General features: G+C 48.6%; 1 protein-coding gene across 4 annotated transcripts in view; it reads left to right on the top strand.

Moving 5' to 3' along the window:
• SLC66A2 (solute carrier family 66 member 2) overlaps positions 1–19,323 on the top strand; it is a 37,254-nt gene that overhangs the window by 11,582 nt on the left and 6,349 nt on the right. For 3 of the 4 annotated variants that reach the window (XM_032293794.1, XM_032293795.1, XM_032293798.1), the window contains 2 exons: positions 4,967–5,020; positions 18,310–18,526. In XM_032293794.1, the coding sequence (XP_032149685.1) occupies positions 4,967–5,020; positions 18,310–18,526 (271 nt within the window). The remainder of the gene's footprint in view (positions 1–4,966; positions 5,021–18,309; positions 18,527–19,323) is intronic. The other variant, XM_032293796.1, reaches the window with a different exon arrangement.

Below are 19,323 nucleotides of genomic sequence, written 5' to 3'. Positions count from 1 at the left end.
TAGTTAGATTCCATTTGTCAGTTTTTGCTTTTGCCAAGCACATTTTTGAGCCTCACCTGAGGATAAGGACGTGCCAAGGAGGTCCGTGGGCCTTGGGAGGCACAATTCTTGACAGACTGATGAGGATATGAAAATAATTTATGAGGAAACGTTTGAATAGCTACATTTCACTATGCTCATGGATAGTCAGACGACCTGATGAAGTAAAAGTGTAAATGTTTTCCAGCTATCTTTTATAAAGATTTTAAGTTTTGGAGATCACAAGTTCAGTTTGAAAGTTAAGGTTAAAAAAAAAAAAGAAAGTTAAGATTAAAGAAACATAAATGGTGTTAGGAAAGGGTAGATTACTTAAAAAATTAAATGCATAGGCTGGGCGTGGCGGCTCACGCCTGTAATCCCAGCACTTTGGGAGGCCAAGGTGGGTGGATCGCCTGAGGTCAGGAGTTCAAGACGAGCCTGGCCATCATGGTGAAACCCCATCTTAAAAAAAAAAAAAATTAAATGCATAATTTGTTGTCTGATTATAAAGAACAGTGGATGCTAATGGTAGATATTTGGGGAAGACAGAATATGAGGGAAAAGTGAAACAGCTTCTGCCCCGCCCTCCAGAGGTAACTGCTTTGAACACTGTGGCATACTTTCTACGCCTCTTCCTTTTGTTCTTCCACAGTCTCCTTTCACAAAATCGGCATCATTTTCAAAATTATGATCAGGCTTTAAAAAGAAACCCTCATTCCACTGAGACGTTTTCCCCCACTGTTGTCATTGTGAGTCAGGGTCGGGGCCCCTCGCCAGAGGGAGATGTCCCCTAGGGCCTCGAGTGCCCAGTCTGAGGACAGCAGGGCCAGCGCCAACACGGTGCCACCCCGGGCGAAACCGAGCCTCTTCAGCCAGGCCATGGCTGACCATGGTTGGGAGTGAGTACACATCTGTCTTGCGTGTCCTGGGTTATTTCTTTTTAGCTCACACTTTGCATTACAGAGAATTTCAAACATTTACCAAGTAGGGAGGGTGGTGTAAAGCCCGAGGGTGACTGGACCCTCAAGTGCATTCAGGCCTCCTTCCTGCTGCAGGTTTTTCTTTTCTTTCTTTTTCTTTTTTTTTTTTTTTTGAGACAAGGTCTTGCTCTGTTGCCCAGGCTGGAATGCAGTGGTATTTTCAAAGCTCATGATTGCTTTGAATTCCTGGGCTCAAGCCAAGCGATCCTCCCACCTCAGCCTCCCAAAGTATTGGAATTACAGGTGTAGGCCCCTGTGCCTGGCAGTATATACGTTTTTGTTGTTTAAAAATCTGTGGGTTCTCCCTTGGCGCCCCTTGACTTTGCCTGTGGTCTGTATTACTGGCATCAGTGCCACTGCATTTTAACGAGATTGCTGAGTGCTCCTGCAGGCCAAGTTTTGGGAAGCCGTGAGTGGAGGTGGTGTGCACGCTGGTTCCTCATGTCTTTACGTCCTTGGGATGTGGACAGGGTATTCTGTCCTTGGCTCTTTCTGTGAAAGAGCATTTTTAAAAGACAGTGGACCCAGAGGCCCGATCGGACCCAGGTTTGGTTCTCGTGTTTTGCAGGACGGTTGCGCCGCTCCACCAGAGGCGCCAGTGGTCACCAGAGGTCCACCAGAGCCCCACTGTGGGCTCATGCTGAGGCCGTGAGCTGATCAGGGGTGCAGGATGGTTGCCCTCTGTCAGCTGGAGCCCCTCTGCAGAGAAACGGCCTGGTGCCCATGGTTCAGCTGTCCATGGGTATAATTTCCAAGGGAAATTCGGGTCTCTCTCTTTACCAGTTTTCAAAATTGGTTTCCTTGCATCTTGCGATGATGAGTGCAGTTTTTCAGTCATTCTGGACATGCGATTTGGATGTTTTGTGTGTTACTGGATTATTGTGTGTGTTGAACCTCCAGTTCTTTGCTCTGGCCTGGGAGCTGCATGATGGTGCTGGGCCCTTTTGACTGGTTCCACACAGGGTCCTAGTATAACAAGGTGCTCGTGTGACAGCCACGTCTCCTGCCCCAAACCCGGAATCCGTCGTTTCTCCAGGGAGCTCTGGTATCTGGGATGCAGTATTTGGAGACCACAGCCTGGGCACACATGAGGGCTGGCCTGGAGGTTGCTTTTTTGGCTTTTTCAGCGGCTGGAGCTAGGGAATTTTTTTGCTGAGGTGAAATACTTCATGAGTACACACCTGTTCTTCCCATTTGACTTGAAGCCTGTAGGCTTGGCCGCACCTCTTAGCCTGGGCTCAGCCTCCCTTCTGCCCTGTGTCAACTCCCCTCCTCAAGGACCCCACAAATAATGGAATGTGACGTCCTCGTGCCTCTCTTAGCCCTCTCTGTGTATGGCAGTCTGAGGGTCATCATGCCAGTGCCAGCCGCCCGGTCGCTGAAAACATTTGTTTAATTGGGGGTGGGGATTTATATACTCAGGATTGCACATCCTCAGGGCACTTCCCACTGGGGACGGAAGCCAGGTTGCTGCTGCGTTTATGTCACCAGGAAGTGCACCTAGTCATGGGTGCAGCAGCAACTGGGTACGTGGGGTCATTTGTTTCATTTTATTGAAAACTTTTGCTTTTATAAAGTTTAACTTTGCTTTATCATGTAGTTTTTTCCTTTTAAGTTCCTCTTAGGGGTTATTTGAGAAATAATTGTGGCTCAAAATCAGGTGGCTGAATTTACTTGAAATTTGCCTCAAATCTTAATATTCAGAGTTCTAGGCGTAAGGCCTCTGGCTGCTGGTTAGTTGAGGGATTCTTTTTGGGGTGCTGAAGATGTCCTAAAATTAGATAGTGATGGTGAATATCCTAAAAACCATTGAATTGTACACTTTAAACGGGTTAGTTACAGCTCAAGAAAGCTGGAAAACGTATTGTGTGTGGGGTTGTGTGCCATCCTGCATGCATTTCCAGGGGTTTAATGACATTCTTGGACATCACATTGGGAACCCCTGTATCTGCCTGTGTACCTGCCATTGCGGGCTCACCTGGGCCACTGTGATCATGTGCTTTCCCCAGTCCCAGGCCAGCCAGCACCTCCCTGTCACTGTCACCCCTGCACCCCCCAGTCATGCTGTACCAACAGGGAACAGTGCAAACCTTTCTTAGTCTCCAGTTGTGACATGGACCAGAGTCCCAGGAAGCAGGTGATGGCCTCTGTTGCCCAGCCAGCCTCCTTCCTGCTGGCCATGTGGGACTATAACTTGTCCTGTCTCTTGTTCCAGTCTCTTTGGCTATTCCACAAGTTACCCCAGATCTTAGTATTTGGAAGGACAACATTCATTTTGCCCATGTGTGCATTTTGGGTAGAGCTTGGCAGGAGCAACTGGCCTCTGCTGTCCTCAGTGGCATCTGGGGAGGTGCAAAGGCTAGGGCTGCAGCCATTGAAGCTCATTTTCTTGTCTCCTCTCTCTTCCTCACTCGCTCTTTGGCATGGCTGGTGCTGGCCATCTGCCAGGACCTCTGCCCGGGCTCTGCTGGGACATCCACCAAGGCTTCCTTATGAGGCCTGGGCTTCCTCACATGGTGGCCGGGTCCCAAGGGGGAGCTTCCTGGGGAAGCAGATATAAGGTGTATCTGTTTTATGACCTAAGTCTTGGAAATCACAGCATTGCTTCTATGGACTGGAGTGGTCACAAGCCCACCCGTGATCAAGGGGAGAAGACACTGACACCACCTCCCCAAGCCAAGTGTTGAGGTTCTGAGGAAAAGGAAAATATTGCTGGGCCCTTTTTGGACCCTGAGTGCCTGGTCTGGAGGACATGTTCAGCACAGATTTGTGGAAATACGTGACTGTTGAAAATGTTCCTGACAGGTCTCTTGGCGTCAGAACTCTTTGCAGTCTGCCCCACACAAACGTGGATCTGATCACACTGCTTTCCAGGCAAGGAGCCTTAGGTAGCTTGAGGCTGTGGCAGGACACAGCCTGGTGTGGGATGGGAGTCTGCAGCCTGAACCATGCCTTTTCCCCAGCCTGCCGGCTGGCTGCCTCCCTCCATTACCTGTTTACCCCCAAGCTGTGCACAGTCATGCCTGGATATGAGAAGGGAAACAGGGTGGACTGAGCAATACTGCCTTGGGTGGTCCCTCCACCCCTCCCACCCCTTGTAGATCTTGGTCTTTAGAAGAGGCACCAGTGAAGAGGGATGTGGTCTAAATAAAAGCAACAGATGGGAAGAGCTGAGGGACCCATAAAATCTAAGAGGCGGTGCTGGGGGAGCCTGGGAGAGGAGAGGAGGCTGGACTTTGTATGCTGCGTTGATTTATAAAACCCTAAATTTGGTAGAAATATTGCAATTCCTGCCTTGTGAGTGGGACAACACCCTGAGTCCAAGTAGCCGAGGGCAGAGGTCAGAGATCATGTTGTATTTGCTTTTAGCTGTTCACTTGGAAAATTTCCATTTTAAGTTTGCATTGCCTGGGGCAGGCAACACACAATCTTTGATCCCACCTCTGCTTTCTGAGCCCAGGACTCATTTGAGTCTCTTGTTTATCAACATTCTTTAATCCCAAACCCTGTGTGGCTTCCCAGGAGCCACCTGGAGGCCACACTATTTTCCAAGGCCTTGGCTGCAGTCTTGTCCCGGGGCTGCACAGATTGGGAGGTTGGCTCACAACCTGTCATTGTAGGTGCTGAACCCTGGAGGGTGCTGGGTCCCTGTCATGTTGTCCCCTTGTCTCTGTGTATGTGCAGAGGTGCTTCTCAAGTGCACCTGTCGACCCAGCCCCTGTTACAGCAGAGTGTACTCTGAAAACAGCTTTATCAGGCAGCCTTCCAAAGGGTTTTGACCTGGGGCAGCTATATTGCAACCAAAGCTTGCATACAGACTAGTTTCTAGGAAAAGGGAAGCAGGATCTGCCTAGCCCCTTTTTGTTAAAGAAATGCAAAAAGTTCTGGGAACACAGGTTTACCCATGTTAAAACCAGTCTGTTTCTGTCTTTTTCCCCTTTCTGTTTCTGTCTCCCTTTTTAATGTAGCTGCAGATAGCAAGGATGAAGAAGTCAAGGTCGCCCCCAGGCGGTCCTTCCTGGGTATGTACCCTGTGCAGGCTGCGCATTCCTTTCACCTCCTTCCTGCAGCTGTACTTCCTCCTGTCATTGCTCCCATCTGTGCATGTGCATGCGTCAACTTTACCAAGTGTGGCCGAGTCTATAGCAAACTAATCAACCCCTAGCTCTGCTGTTTTCAAGCATGAAGTAGTTCTTAGAAGCCTGTCCATGTTCTTCTGTGTGTGGGGAGAGGGGTATGGAAAGGGGAAGAGGGAGGGAGACAGGAAGGGAGGAGAAAAGTTTAGAAACAAATTTTGGACTTTGTTAAATTTATTCAAAAAAATTTTATCCTTTTTGATGCTATTGTAAATGGAATTGTTTTCTTAATTTTAGTTCTTCTTGTTCATTGCCACTTTATAGAAATGTAATTGATCATTGCATGTTGATCTTGCATCAGGCAACTTTGCTGAGCTGAACTGATTTGTTCTAAGAGTTGTTTAGTAGATTCTCTATATATGATTCTGTCATCTGCAAATAGAGATCGTTTTAATTCTTCCTTTACAATTTAGTTGCTTTTATTTCTTTTTCTTAATTACCCTGGTTATAAGTGGTGAGACTGATGTGCCTGTCTTGTTCTTCATTTTAGTGAGAAAGCATTCCGTCTTTAACTACTGAGTATGATGTTAGTTGATGGATTTTCCATAGTTGCCTTTCATTAGGTCAAGGCAGTTAGTTCCCTTTGATTCATTGAGTCTATTGGGTGTTTTTATCGTAAGAGTTGGAATTTGCCAAATGCTTTTCTGTGTGTATTGAGATGATCCTGTGGGTTTTGTCTTTTATTCTACAATCATGATGTACAACATTGATTGATATTTGTGTATTGAACCAACCTTGCCTTCTTGGGATAAATCCATGTGGTCATGGTGTCCAATACTTTTTATCTGTTGCTGGATTTTGTTTGCTAGTATTGTATTGGGGATTTTTTTTGAATTTGTATTCATAAGGGATAATGGTCTGTAGTTTTCTTGTGATGAATTTGTCTGGATTTAGCATTAGGATGATACTGGCCTTATAAAATAAATTGGAAACTATTCCCCTCCTTTTCTGTCTTTTTAGAGTTTGCAAGGGATTGATACTAATTCCTCTTTAAATATTTGTAGAGTTATCCAGTGAAGCCATCTGGGCTTGGGCTTTTCTTTGTGGGAAGTTTTAAAATTACTAATTCAATCTCTTGTTGTAAGTCTATTCAGATTTTCTGTTTCTTCCTAAGTCAGTTTTGGTAGTTTGTCTGTATTGGAATTTTTCCATTTCACCTAAGTTATCTAATTTGTGGCTATATAATTTTTCTTAGTATTTCCTTATAATCCTTTTTATTTCTGGAAAGTCATTAGTAATGGTTCTTCTTTTATTCCTGATGTTAGTAATTTGATCCCTTCCTTTCCTTTCTTTTTTTGTTAACCTAAAGATTTGTCAATTTTTTTGTTCTTGTCAAATAACGGAGTTTTTAAAAGGTGGGTTTTTTTCTTTTCTTTTCTTTTTTTTTTTTTTTTTTAACACAACACACCCACATTGGCCATCAAAGAAACCAACTTTTGGTTCTGTTGATTTCACGCTAATATTATTTTCTTCTTTACGGTTGCTTTGGGTTTAATTTGCTCTTTTGCTTAAGGTAGAGGTTAGATCATTGATTTTTCTTTTCTCTTTTCCCTGTTAATGTTGGTGTTTACAGCCATAATTTCCCTCTAAGCAGTGCTTTACTTGGATGTGTGTGTTTTTGTTTTCATGCACCTTAGTGTTTTAAAATTTACTCCAAGATTTCTTCTTTGACCTATTTATTATTCAGGAGTGTGTTAACTTCCACATATTTGTGAATATCCCCAAATGTTTTCTGTTATTGATTTTGAATTTATTTCCATTATAGTCGTAGAACATACTCTGTATAATTCCAGTACCTTTTTTTTTTTTTTTAATTTTTAGAGACATAGTCTTGCTCTGTTGCCCAGGCTGTACCGTGGTCTTGGCTTACTGCAACTTCCGCCTCCCAGGTTCTAGCAATTCCCGTGCCTCAGCCTCCTAAGTAGCTGGGACTACAGGTGCACACCACTGCGCCTGGCCAGTGTTTTGTATTTTTTGTAGAGACGGGGTTTCACTATGTTGACCAGGTTGGTCTTGAACTTCTGAGCTCAAGCAGTCTGCCCGCCTCAGCCTCCCAAAGAGCTAGGATTACAGGTGTGAGCCACTGCACCCAGCCAGATTCCAGCACTTTTAAATAGAGGCACATCTTACAGCCCAGCACAGGATCTGTGCTGGAGAATACTCCATGTGCGACTTGAAAAGAATGTGCATTTTGCTGTTGGGTGAAGGTGGAGGGTTGTCTGTTAGGTCAAGTCTAAGATTTCTTTATTGTTTTTCTGTGCAGTTGTTAACATCCATTACCAAATGTGGGTGTGGAAGTCTGTAACTATTTTTGAACTACCTTTTTCTCTTGTTACTTCTGTCAGTTTTTGCCTGTTGTATTTGGGGGCACCGTTGTTTGATAGGGACATATGTGCGTATTTTCTGTTTTGAGGTCTATTGCTTCTGATGTTAGTGTCATCACTGCAAATCTCCTGTGGTTGCCATTTGATATATTGTTTCCATTGTGTTACTTTTAACCTTTTTGTATCTTTGAATCTAAAATGAGTCTTCTGTATACATGCAATGGATCTTTAAAAAAAAAAATCCATTCTGGCAATTCTGCCCTTTGATTTGATTGCTTATTTCATTCACACTTAATGTTATAATATGTTCAGATTTACATCTGCTACTTTACATTTTGTTTTCTGTACATCCCATTCCTTTTCCCCTCAGCTGTTACTCATTTACAGCTTTCTTTTATGTTAAGTGAATATTTTTTAGTGTAACATTTTAACTTCTTTAAGTAATGTTTTTTGAATTATTTTCTTATTAGTTACTTGAAGGCTTACAATATGCATCTTATCAGAATCTACTTCAAATTTATACTAACTTAATTCCAGTGATAGGAACCTTACTCTTCCTACATGGTTTGATTTCCTCCTCCCTTTTTAAATGGTATGATTATTATACATATTATGTCTACATATATTACAATCTAACAATATATTGTTCTGATTGTTCCCTTATATACATTTTATGTCATTCAAGAACTTGAGAGGAGAACAAACATATATTATGGAGTTATTATTTTAACCTTATTTACCATTTGTGGTTCCTTTCATTTCTTTTTCTGACTGAATTACCATCTGCAGTCATTTTCTTTCTCTAATACAGTTTTGATCCCATCTATCTCATTTGTGCTATTAATATTATTGTCAAGCTTATTACATTTCTTTATGTTAAAGGCCCCAAACAGTACAATGTGTATTGTTTTATGCAGTTATTTGTAAGTCAAGTAAAAGAGGAAAAGAGAAGAAATCTAATCATCTTCTATGATAACTTACATAATTGTCTTTACATGTACTCTTTTTCATGTGGATTTGAATTACACCTGGTGTTACTTGTTTTCAGCATGAAAAACTTGTTTTCTGTAAGGTGTGCCTACTAGCAACAGATTCTCCCAGTTCTTGTTTATCTGGGAATGTCTTTATTTTCCCCTTATTTTTTTTTAAAAAGTTTTACTAGATATAAGAATCTGGTTGATGATTTTTTTTTTTCTTTTCAGTGCTTTGAATATGTTATTCCACTGCCCTCTGGACTCCATTGTTTCTGATGAGAAGTCAGCTGTTAATCTTATTGGGGTTTCCTTGTAAGTGATAAATTATTTTTCTCTTGCTTCTTTCAAGATTTTGTCTTTGTTTTTTGGCATTCATCATTTAGACTGTGATGTGTCAAGGTGTGGATCTCTTTGTGTTTATCAGGCTTGCAATTTGTTGAGCTTCTTGGGTGTGTAGTTAATATTTTTATCATATTTGGGAAGTTTTCAAAAGTCATTTTCTCCTTGAATAATTTTTTTTTTTTCTGCTCCTCTCTCTCTTCTCCTTGAGCTCACCCATTCTGCATGTACTGGTGTACTTTCATGTCATCCCACCTCTCTGAGACTGTGTTCTTTTTCCTTAATTCTGTTTTCTGTTTGTTCTTTAGGCTGCATAATCTTCATTGATCTTTCTTTGAATTCACTGATTCTTCTGCCAGCTTAAATCTATTGTTGAGCCCTTATAGTGAGTTATAAAATTTCAGTTGTGCTTTGCAATGCCAGAATTTCCACTTAGTTCTTTTTTAGAATTTCTGTCTCTTTATTGATAGTTGCTTTTTGATTTGTTGTCATATTTTCTTTTAATTCTTTATGCATGGATCCCTTTAGTTATTTGAACATATTTACAATAGCTATTTTAAAGTCTTTTTCTACTGAGTCCAACACCTGTGTCTCTTCAAAAGCAGTTTGTGTCCTGCTTATCATTATTATTTTTTTTCTTGTGTATGAACCACACTTTGCTGCTTCTTTGTATAACTCATTTTTTGTTGTTGTTGCAAGCTGGATATTTTAAGGCAAACTATAGTAGCAGCTGGGGATATGGATTCCCCCACATGGGGATAGGATGACTTACTGTTTGTTTTGTGATCTGGCTGGACTAATGCAGTCTCTGGACCTCTCCTTTCTCAGGTGTGGTGGTTCTGGCTGGCCATGACCTTCCCTGATCTTCCTGTTAAGCTTTTGGTCAAACCAGCTGTTGGCCTCCACTCACTGGAGGCTGCCGGCTGATTAGATGATATCCTGGGGCATGTACTCCCCCACAGCTGGGCAGGGGGGCCACTGAGGCCAGTGTTTCGTGGTTGCTGTGTCCCCAGGAGGGCTCCTCTTGGCTGTCCTTTCCAGTTCTGCGTGATAAAATTTGAGCTCATCATGGAGCTTGTAGCGCCTCTTAGTTGCTGGCTGCTGAGGTCTCTGTTGTTTTGTCAGCATCCTTACACTTGGACTTGCACCTGCTTTAAGTAGCAAGTCCCTCTAGGGACTGCTATGGAGCTCTCTGTCCTGATGCCCCCATCCTCAGGACAGAACCTGTTGACCTCTGAGGGTGACAGCTCTGCTCTGAGTGCAGCACAGGAAGGGGGTTGTTGCATCTGGTCCTCTTAGTATACCCCTGCTGATGTGGAACCTCTTCCGGTGAGCAAGCTGAGGTAGGGACGTGGACGCTCAGTGAGCAAGCTGAGGCAGGGACGTGGAAGCTCAGTGAGCAAGCTGAAGCCGGGACGTGGACGTTCGGTGAGCAAGCTGAGGCAGGGACGTGGACGCCCGTTGGGCAAGCTGAGGCAGGGACGTGAGCAAACTGAGGCAGGGACGTGGACGCCCGTTGGGCAAGCTGAGGCAAGGACATGGACACCCGGTGGGCAAGCTGAGGCAGGGACGTGGACGCCTGGTGGGCAGGCTGTGGCAGGGACGTGGACGCCCGGTGGGCAGGCTGTGGCAGGGACGTGGACGCCCGGTGGGCAGGCTGTGGCAGGGACATGGACGCCCGGTGGGCAGGCTGAGGCAGGGATGAGGATGCCTGGTGGGCAGCGACTTGGACGCCTGGTGGGCAAGCTGAGGCAGGGACAGGGACACTCGGTGAGCAAGCTGAGGCAGGGACGTGGACGCTCGGTGAGCAAGCTGAGGCAGGGACGTGGATGCTCGGTGAGCAAGCTGAGGCAGGGATGTGGATGCTCAGTGTTCTCTGCACCTGCGCCGTTGGTGGGGGCTGGTTGGAGGAAGGGAGGCTGGGCAGACAGGAGCTGAGCAGGCGATGAAGAGTTGGGTGCCTGCCTCTCCTGCAGTGGCAGTGGGGGGAGAGAGCCCCGTCTTCTTGGCTGCCTGCTGGGAGTAGAGCTTTTGTCACAAGGGGATAGGGAAGGTGTTCCTGTGGCCACTTAGAAGGTTTTCTTGGATAAGTGTTCCTCCATTTGCTGTGTGTCCCTAAGACACGTCAGAGACTTTAAGTGGCTGCTGTTTGTAAAGTTCACCTCTCACAGTGGTTTTGTTGGAGAGGGTCTGTGGAGAACCTCGCACCGCTATTCTGGAAGTGTCCACCGCCTCTGTTGTTTCTGAGCGGGCTGAAACCCTGATGGCTGGAAGTATGAGGAATGTTTCAGGCTGGGAGAACAGCACTCTTGTGTTTCTGTTCAATGGCACATTGAGTAAAGGCAGCAGCTGAGCATCCTCCGCTGGTATGTCACGGAGGAGCGCCTGGAACTGTCCTGAAGTCCTCTTTATAAGTAGGTAGCCCTGCCCGGGCGTGGTGGCTCACGCCTATAATCCCAGCACTTTGGGAGGCTGAGACGGGTGGATCACCTGAGGTCAAGAGTTAGAGATCAGCCTGACCTGTGCGAAACCCCATCTCTACTAAAAATACAAAAAAATTTAGCTGGGCGTGGTGGTGGGTGCCTGTAATCCCAAATACTTGGGTGGCTGAAGCAGGAGAAGAATCGCTTGAACCTGGGAGGTGGAGATTTCAGTGAGCCGAGATTGTGCCATTGCACAGCCTGGGCAACAGAGGGAGACTCTGTCTCAAAAACAAAAAACAAAAAACAAAAAAGCAAGTGACTTGGGGAAAACTTTATTCCAGTGCCATCTGGGCTGGGGCCTTTCTGGGCTATTTTTGCTGTGTACGATGATGTGTTTGTGTCTTGACTTCGGGTGGAAGCATTCAGGCCAGAGGGCCACGGTGCCCTTTGCCGCAGTGACAGCCCAGCCCCTCACCTCTCACCTGTCCACTGTTGGGTGCCCGACTGAGCAGACTCTGAGCAAATCAGGGGCCTGGAGATGTCGATTAGGATAAAGCGGGGAAAGGCCACTGAAAATGAGAGGAGGCTGAGAGCAGGCAAGGCCGCCCGACAGGGCCTGTCCGGGTCCTCTCTCCCAGGGCCTCCCTGGCTCTGGCCAAGGAGGCTGCAGGAGCGTGAGTCTCAGTGGCTGTTAGGGAAGTGCGGCGGTGAGGGCGGGCTGTCTGTGCAGCCTTGGACTGGGACACAGACGCTGGTCTCTACAGTGGTGGTTTTGTCCTTGCTGAGTGGGAAGGTGTTTGTTTCCTGGGGGTCCTCTTTGGAAGCTGGCATGGCTCCCCCTCGGGCTCAGTCCCCGCTCTGCCTTTCCTGCTCACCTGGGGTGTGGTGGGGGATCTGTCACTCTCTGAGGGTCTTTGGTGGGGATCTCTCTGCGTCCTCCTGTGGCCCCAGCCGTGCCATCTCCCTGTCCCTGTGCTGCCTGCTGCACGGATAGCAGGATTAGAGGGGGTCGGTGAGAACACTGCCGGCCTCGAAGGCTAAGAAGGGCATTTATATTCATTCTGCAGCAGGTGGTGTGGCCGTCTTTGTTAAATTCTTTGGTGTCCCTGATCCTTAGGATAAAGTAAAAGTGGGCCCTGGTAGCCTCAGGAGCCTCCTCTCTGTGCTCTCCCAGCTGCAGCCTGAGCCCCTCAGGTCCCTCCAGATGAGCCCCTGTGTGCCTGGGGTCCTGCTGAGCCCTGCTTCCAGCTCCGGGCCTGGGTGGTGCCCGTTTGCTCCCCTCCAGGTTGTCTCAGGGCATTTCCCAGGACAGGCTTTGTCTGCTTAGCCGCAGTAGGGGGTAGAGAAACAGATGCAGCAGGTAGGGCTCAGACCTGTGCTGAAGGGCAGCTCTCAAGAGACTGCGTGAGCCTGGACCAGGGATTTGAAGGAAGGGGGAGGTTTTTTGTTTTTTCATGGGGAGTTGATTTGTATTTTTAAAAATATTGAGATAGTCACAAAGTTAAAGTGGGAGTATGATACAGTTTAGCTGCTGCACTGATGCGTGATGCCACCCATGTATTTTAGCATGCAGGACCCAAACCAGGACATCCTCCGTAACCACACTCCACCGTTCACATTGGGAGCCTGGCCTTGATGATCACCTCCTCCCTCCTGAGACCCCAGATGCCTCCCCGGCTGTCTCAGTGACATCCTCCTAGGGAAGGAGTCCTCACAATCTGCCCCCTCTTCACTGTTGTCACCCCACATTCTAGAGATGGGTTGCAGACCAGCTGTTTTGTGGGTGTCCTGGGGGGAGCCACTGTCCTCTGAGGACCCGAGTCCTCAGAGAGGGATGGGGGCTGGTGTGAGTGGCGAGGGAGCCCCTCCTCCAAGGCTGCCCTAGCTGGGCACTGGGTGGGGACAGGCAGAGCGAGAGGGAATGGGAGCGCCAGACTGTCTAAAAGAGCAGTTTTCTCCCCTCCAGAATGTCCCTGGGCTTCGTGGCCCAGGAGGCTCCGTGGCCCTGTGAAAGTCACCCTGTGGCTCGGGGGTGGAGCTCAGCATTACTGAGATGCCATTCACACCCTGTGATCACCTGTCGACTGTGAGATCTGTCGGTCCTGACAGTGCCTGCAGGCGTCTGAGGTGCCCAGGTTCACTCTTGGCAGTTAGTTCTGCGTTGTGTTTGAAACCAGTGCTGTGATACCCTCCAGCTGTCCCAGTCCCAACAGGAAGCTCCCTGGAGTTCTCTGTCCCTCTCATGTTTGTTACTAGAACGGGCTTCCCACCCAGACCCCAGGAGAGGGCTCTTGGATCTCACGCAAGAAAGAATTTGAGGGGAATCCATAAAGTGAAAGCAAGTTTATTCGGGAGGTAAAGGAATGAGAGCATGGCTGCTGCATAGACAGAGCAGCCCCGAAGGCTGCTGGGTGCCCATTTTTATGGTTATTTCTTGATGATATGCTAAACAAGGGGTGGATTACTCATGCCTCCCCTTTGTAGACCATGTCGGGTAACTTCCTAACATTGCCATGGCATCTGTAAACTGTCATGGCGCTGGTGGGAGTGTAGCAGTGAGGGCGACAGAGGTCACTGTTGTGGCCATCTTGGTTTTGGTAGGATTTGGCCAGCTTCTGTACTGCAGGCTGTTTGATCAGCAAGGTCCTTATGACCTGTGTCTTGTGCTGACCTCCTGTCTCCTCCTGTGACTGGGAAAGCAGACCAGCGGTTCTCAGCTCATCTGACCCAGCCCCTGTTCATGATGGAGTTGCTCTTTTTCCAATGCCTTGGACATGTTGGCTGTCAGATCCTCTTACACCAGGATCTCTCTTGTGTTCTGTGACATAAAAACACAATCTGATGAGAAATCGGATCTTCCTTGCCCATTTGGAGACAGTTTCCTGATACACATTCCCCAAGTGGTAGAACTGCTTTTTAATCCAGCAGCAGCTGGACTGATGGAGGCCGAGCGCTGGTCTGTTCCTGGGGGTCCCCATGGGGGGTGCCGGAAAAGCAGACCTCTCTGTGAATTGAGGGCAGGTACGATGGAAGGTTCTGAGAATCAGCTGCTCTCTGCAGGCAGCTGAGGGTCCCGAGGGCTCAGTGCACACCAGGGTGGGCCTCTGGTCAGTCCCACAGGCCTGGAAACATTCATTCAGCATTCAGCGCCTCATTTTCAAGCCCTATCTTTGGTGCTGCTGTCTAGAAACACAGCATGGGAAGTCATGGCATGTGAGTCAGCTGTTCTGTTAGCACCTTGCGTGGCCATGGGCGTGTGTCCAAATTGCGTTCTTGCCCTTTTGTTCTTGTTCTCGGAGTCCCCTCCCCTCCCACAGCCACGTGCCCTCTCAGATTCCTGCGAGCTCAGCAGTGTGGGGGGCCCAGTTGCTTTGGAAAGCGGAGTGCCCTTTCCTCCTGGGTGCCTCAGGATAGGGCCAGATCTTCCAGGAGGAATTCTAGGCCTCTCTTCTTTATTACCTGATTTTAAAACTCTTAGTGAAAATATCCTGACACACTAGTCTCTCAGAATTGTAGAAAACGTTCTGTTCCACCTGACATATCAGGCGTCTCCTGCGTCCTCTGACTTTTCCTGACTGAACTTAGAGATCTCATTCCCGCTTTCTGAGCCTTCCCAGGTCAGCCTCAGCCAGCGTCTTCCTTACCCGGCTCCTCCCTGCCGCCTGCTCCAGTTCCCCAGCACATGTGAGCTGACAGTTAATGGTAGACAGCTGCTGAATTTTTTCAGATTGTCCTGGATACAGATGACGGCACCTTAACTCCCAGACTTGGAGTTGAAGGAACTGTTTTCAACTTCAGTATCATAAAATGCTAAATAAGTATTTACTGATAAGCAGTTATTAATAAAATAAATAGATACTTAACACCTGCATCTTTTGGTATAAGACAAACCATATGCATTAAAATTTTTATTTTGTTATATATTAAAGATACAATTTACATAACATAAAATTCACCATTTTATCACTATTTAAAAGTACACAATTCAGTGGTTTTTAGTGTATTTACAGAGTTGTGCAGCCATTACCACTATCTCATTAGGGAGCCTTTCATCACCCCAAAAGATACCCCTTTGAAGCAGCTTCCCTCTTTTCCTGAGTTCCCTCTTCCCCCAGCCCGACAGCGGCCCATCTGCGGCGCGGTGGACTTGCCTGTGCTGGAGACGTCATAGGAACGGACTCATAAACATGTGGTTCCTGTGTCTGGCTTCTGTGACTTGCTGTCCTGTTTGAAGGTTCATCCGTGCTGTTGCATGAATCTGCCCTTTCTTTGGCTGAGTAATATTCCACCATGCTGCAGGCTGCCTTCTGTTTGGAGATTTGCCCCCACCTCACCCGTGCATCTCAGCTGCCTCACCTGTTTCTTACCCTGCCACCCTCGAAAGCCCCTCCGCTGGCCATGAGTGGCAAATGCATTGAATTGAAGGTGTCTGGGGTGTGGTTAAGCTCCCTAGTGCCTTTTTTTGTTGAGATGGAGTCCCACTCTGTAACCCAGGCTGGAGTGCAGTGGCTCAGTAGCAGCTCAGTGCAGCCTCTGCTTCCTGGATGCCAGTGATTCTTGTGCCTCAGCCTCCCGAGTAGCTGAGATTACAGGAGCACGCCCCACGCCTGGCTAATTTTTGTATTTTTAGTAGAGATGGGGTTTCACCATGTTGGCCAGGCTGGCCTTGAACTCCTGACCTCAGGTGATCCATCCGCCTCAGCCTCCCAAAGTGCTGGCATTACAGGTGTGAACCACCACACCTGGTCACCAGCGCCTATTTAAGAGGACCCTCTGCCTCGAATTTTGGTGATACCAAGTGAGACTGTCCTGTATGAGCTGCCGGGCTGAGATGCAGGTGGACCTAATCACTCAGTTGTTAGGGACTGTGGCAAGAGCCTGGGGCTGCACTTGGCCAAGGAGGCTCAGCTGCGTCATCAACTCAGGCCTGTCATGCTTCCTCTCCACCACAGCACATGCTGCCTTCTTTCTTCTCAGCAATGCAGGGAGTGTTGCCAAAAGGCACACGAGGCTCTGTTTCCTCTGGTAACGCACTGACGCTGGGTGCTGCCCCAGTGCGGCACGTCTTCCTGGCACCTCAGAGAGCATGGCCAACCAGATCTGGGGGAAGAGACGCAGGCTGGAGGCAGGTTTCTGGGAGGAGCATTGAGGATGAGGTGGCCTGTCTCCTGCTCATCTAGATCCTGCCATCTCCTTTTTCTTCTTTGGAGAAAAATCTTTTCAAGTTGCCGCACATTTTTGAATCAGTTTGTGTGCTTTTTTGTTGTTGGGTTTTAGGAGCTCTTTATATATTCTAGACATCAATTTCTTATCAAATATGTGATTTGCAAATATTTTCCCTTATTCCACTGGTTGGCTTTTTACTTTGATTTTTGTCCTTTGAAACACATACTAGTTTTTTTTTTTTTGAGACAGGGTCTCACTCTGTCACCCAGGCTGGAGTGCAGTTATACAGTCATGGCTCACTACAGCCTTGAACTTCTGGGCTCAAGGGATCTTCGTGCTTCAGCCTCCCAAGTAGCTGGGATCTCAGGTGCGCACCACCAGGCCCTGCTAATGTTGTATTTATTTGTAAAGATGGAATCTCATTATGTTCAGAACCTCCTGGACTCCCTGCTGTTTTCTGGGAGGTGCTGCACATGAGCACATGCCCTGCTGTGTTCTGGGAGGTGCTGCACATGAGCCCGTGCCCTGCTGTGTTCTGGGAGGGGCTGCACATGAGCCCGTGCCCTGCTGTGTTCTGGGAGGGGCTGCACACCGTGCCCATCTTTCCTCTGGCCCTGCCTCCACTGTGGCCCCTTTCCAGCTCAGATACTGGGCAGTGTCTCACTCAGTGAGGGAGTGTGGAGCAGGAAGGGGGGCACAGATCTAGGGTCAAGAGGGACGGGGAGAAGGTGCACATCCTGACCACTCCTGCCCTCACTGCACTGCCAGCCCGACAGGCAGCCAGCCCAACACCCCTGGCCTCTCTGCCCTGTGATGCCCCAAAGCCCCGCTAACCTCACCACACCCATAACCTCCCTGTCCCTCTAACCTCACCCCTCAGCACCCCCTAGCCCAGTAGACTTCACCGCCTCCCATCACCCCACCCCTGCAGCCCATGCCCTGGCTCTGCTGCTGTAAGGACAGGTCAGGGGCGGGCGCAGTATGCGCTGCTGTAAGGACGGGTGAGGGGCGGGTGCAGCACACGCTGCCCAGGCTTCTTGGCAAGTTTGTCTCTGTGTACCTTTTCCCTGCAGCTGCTGTGTCCCCAGGACTGTGTGTCCACCTGCCTCCTTTAATTTGCTAATTTCTGTGAGTGCTTATGAGTGTGGTTTCTACAGAATCCATCATCTAGCAAGTGACAAGGTACAGGAAGGGTATGGCTTGGATTTACTGAGCGTAACTGCGGCTGAAGCCTGTTACAGAACTCAAGACCAACTCGCTGAATCCTCAGAATGTCCTAGGAGTGGTCCCCATCTCTCCCTGGTAACATCTGAGGAACAGGAGACTGTGGTTAACCCAAGGGGGCTGCGCCCCTAACCCGGGCATCAGATTCCAAGGACTGCAGGGCACTCCCTACACTGTACGGCTTCTCAGAGACTAATTCATTTGAAGAGCTTTAGCAAGTTTTTGTTTGTTTTTAAAGAGACAGGTGTCTCTGTGTTGCCTAGGCTGGCCTCAACTCCTGGACTCAAGTGATCCTCCCTCCTCAGCCTCCCGAGGAGCTGGGGCTCTAGGTACCCACTGCACCCGGCCTGATGTCATCATCTTTTATGTTGAGTTAATATTTGTTTCAAGATTCTTTCACACGTTGTTCACCAGGGTGTGACCAAGAACATGTGGCTCCTCCTCTGACCTTGACCTTCCACTGCATTCCCGTCTCTCCTCCCCGTCCTTGACCTCTCACCAGTTCCTGTCTCTCCTCTGACCCTGACCTCTCAGTTCCCGTCTCTCTTCACTGACCTTGACCTCTTGCTCGGTTTCTGTCTCTCCTCCTCTGACCCTAACCTCTCACTGGGTTCCCATCTCTCCTCTGACCCTGATCTCTTGCTCAGTTCCCTCTCTCCTCCCTGACCTTGACCCCTCACTTGGACCCTAAGCTGTGCTGAGGTCGCTTCTCCCTTTCGCCCTAGACTTTGACCCCCACCACTTCTGGCAGTGGAGCAGCTTCGCGGACTACGTGCAGTGTGTCGTGGCCTTCACGGGCCTGGTGGGCTACATCACCTACCTGTCCATTGACTCTACCCTGTTTGTGGAGACCCTGGGCTTCCTGGCCGTGCTGACCGAAGCCATGCTGGGCGTGCCACAGCTCTACCGCAACCACCGCCACCAGTCCACGGAGGGCATGAGGTAGGCCAGGGTGCCACGGCAGAAGCACCACTGCTCCATAGGTACCACATGGCTGCAGACTTGTAAAAATCAAGCGCACATGTGTCTGGCTATGTATTTTGCATGTTGACCTGTGAAGCTGCTGGTTAAAGAATGGTCCGGTTCATAGGCCATGGCCCCTCGACCTCGAGTTGGAGCAGATGAGCTCACATGGGCTGCGTGAGGGGCGGCTGAGACCCTGTTGTTGGCAGGTGACCCAGCATGGGGTTGGGAGATGCTCCTTCAGGGCTGTTGAGGCAGAACCTTCCAGTGGGAGGGATGTACGAGGGCCTGGCCAGATGGGGCAGAGCAGGCTCGGCACCCCCAGCCAGGAGGGGTGCAGGGCAGCCAGCTGGCCTGGGGTCAGGGCAGGTCTGGTGGGGCAGGGACGGTGGTCTGTGGGCTGCCTGGGACACTGTCCTCTGTCTCTCCCCATTGGCCCTAGCACAGCCTCTGGCCTCTGAGGTATATGGCAAAGGCTGGACGGGCTGATGTTCAGAACCACAGAGCATGCCTGGGCACGCCCGTGACCACCTGGGACAGGGCACAGCATGAGTGGCACGATTCCCACCAGCTCAATCGAGGTCCTAGATGGAAACCACATTGTAATAAAAACTGATCTGCTGCTGCGGTGGGACAGAAAACTCTTGTCCCTCACACCTTCCACCCCAAGGCCCACTCCTCCATGAGGACCTCCCCATGCCCAGTCCTCACTGAGGACACCCTGTGCCCGCTCCCCACTGAGGACACCCCTGTGCCCGCTCCTCACTGAGGACATC

The sequence above is a fragment of the Sapajus apella genome, unplaced genomic scaffold (assembly GCF_009761245.1).
Source record: "Sapajus apella isolate SASKATOON/1434 unplaced genomic scaffold, GSC_monkey_1.0 scaffold30, whole genome shotgun sequence".
NCBI lineage: Eukaryota > Metazoa > Chordata > Mammalia > Primates > Cebidae > Sapajus > Sapajus apella.
This window is presented reverse-complemented; position numbering and strand designations above follow the sequence as displayed.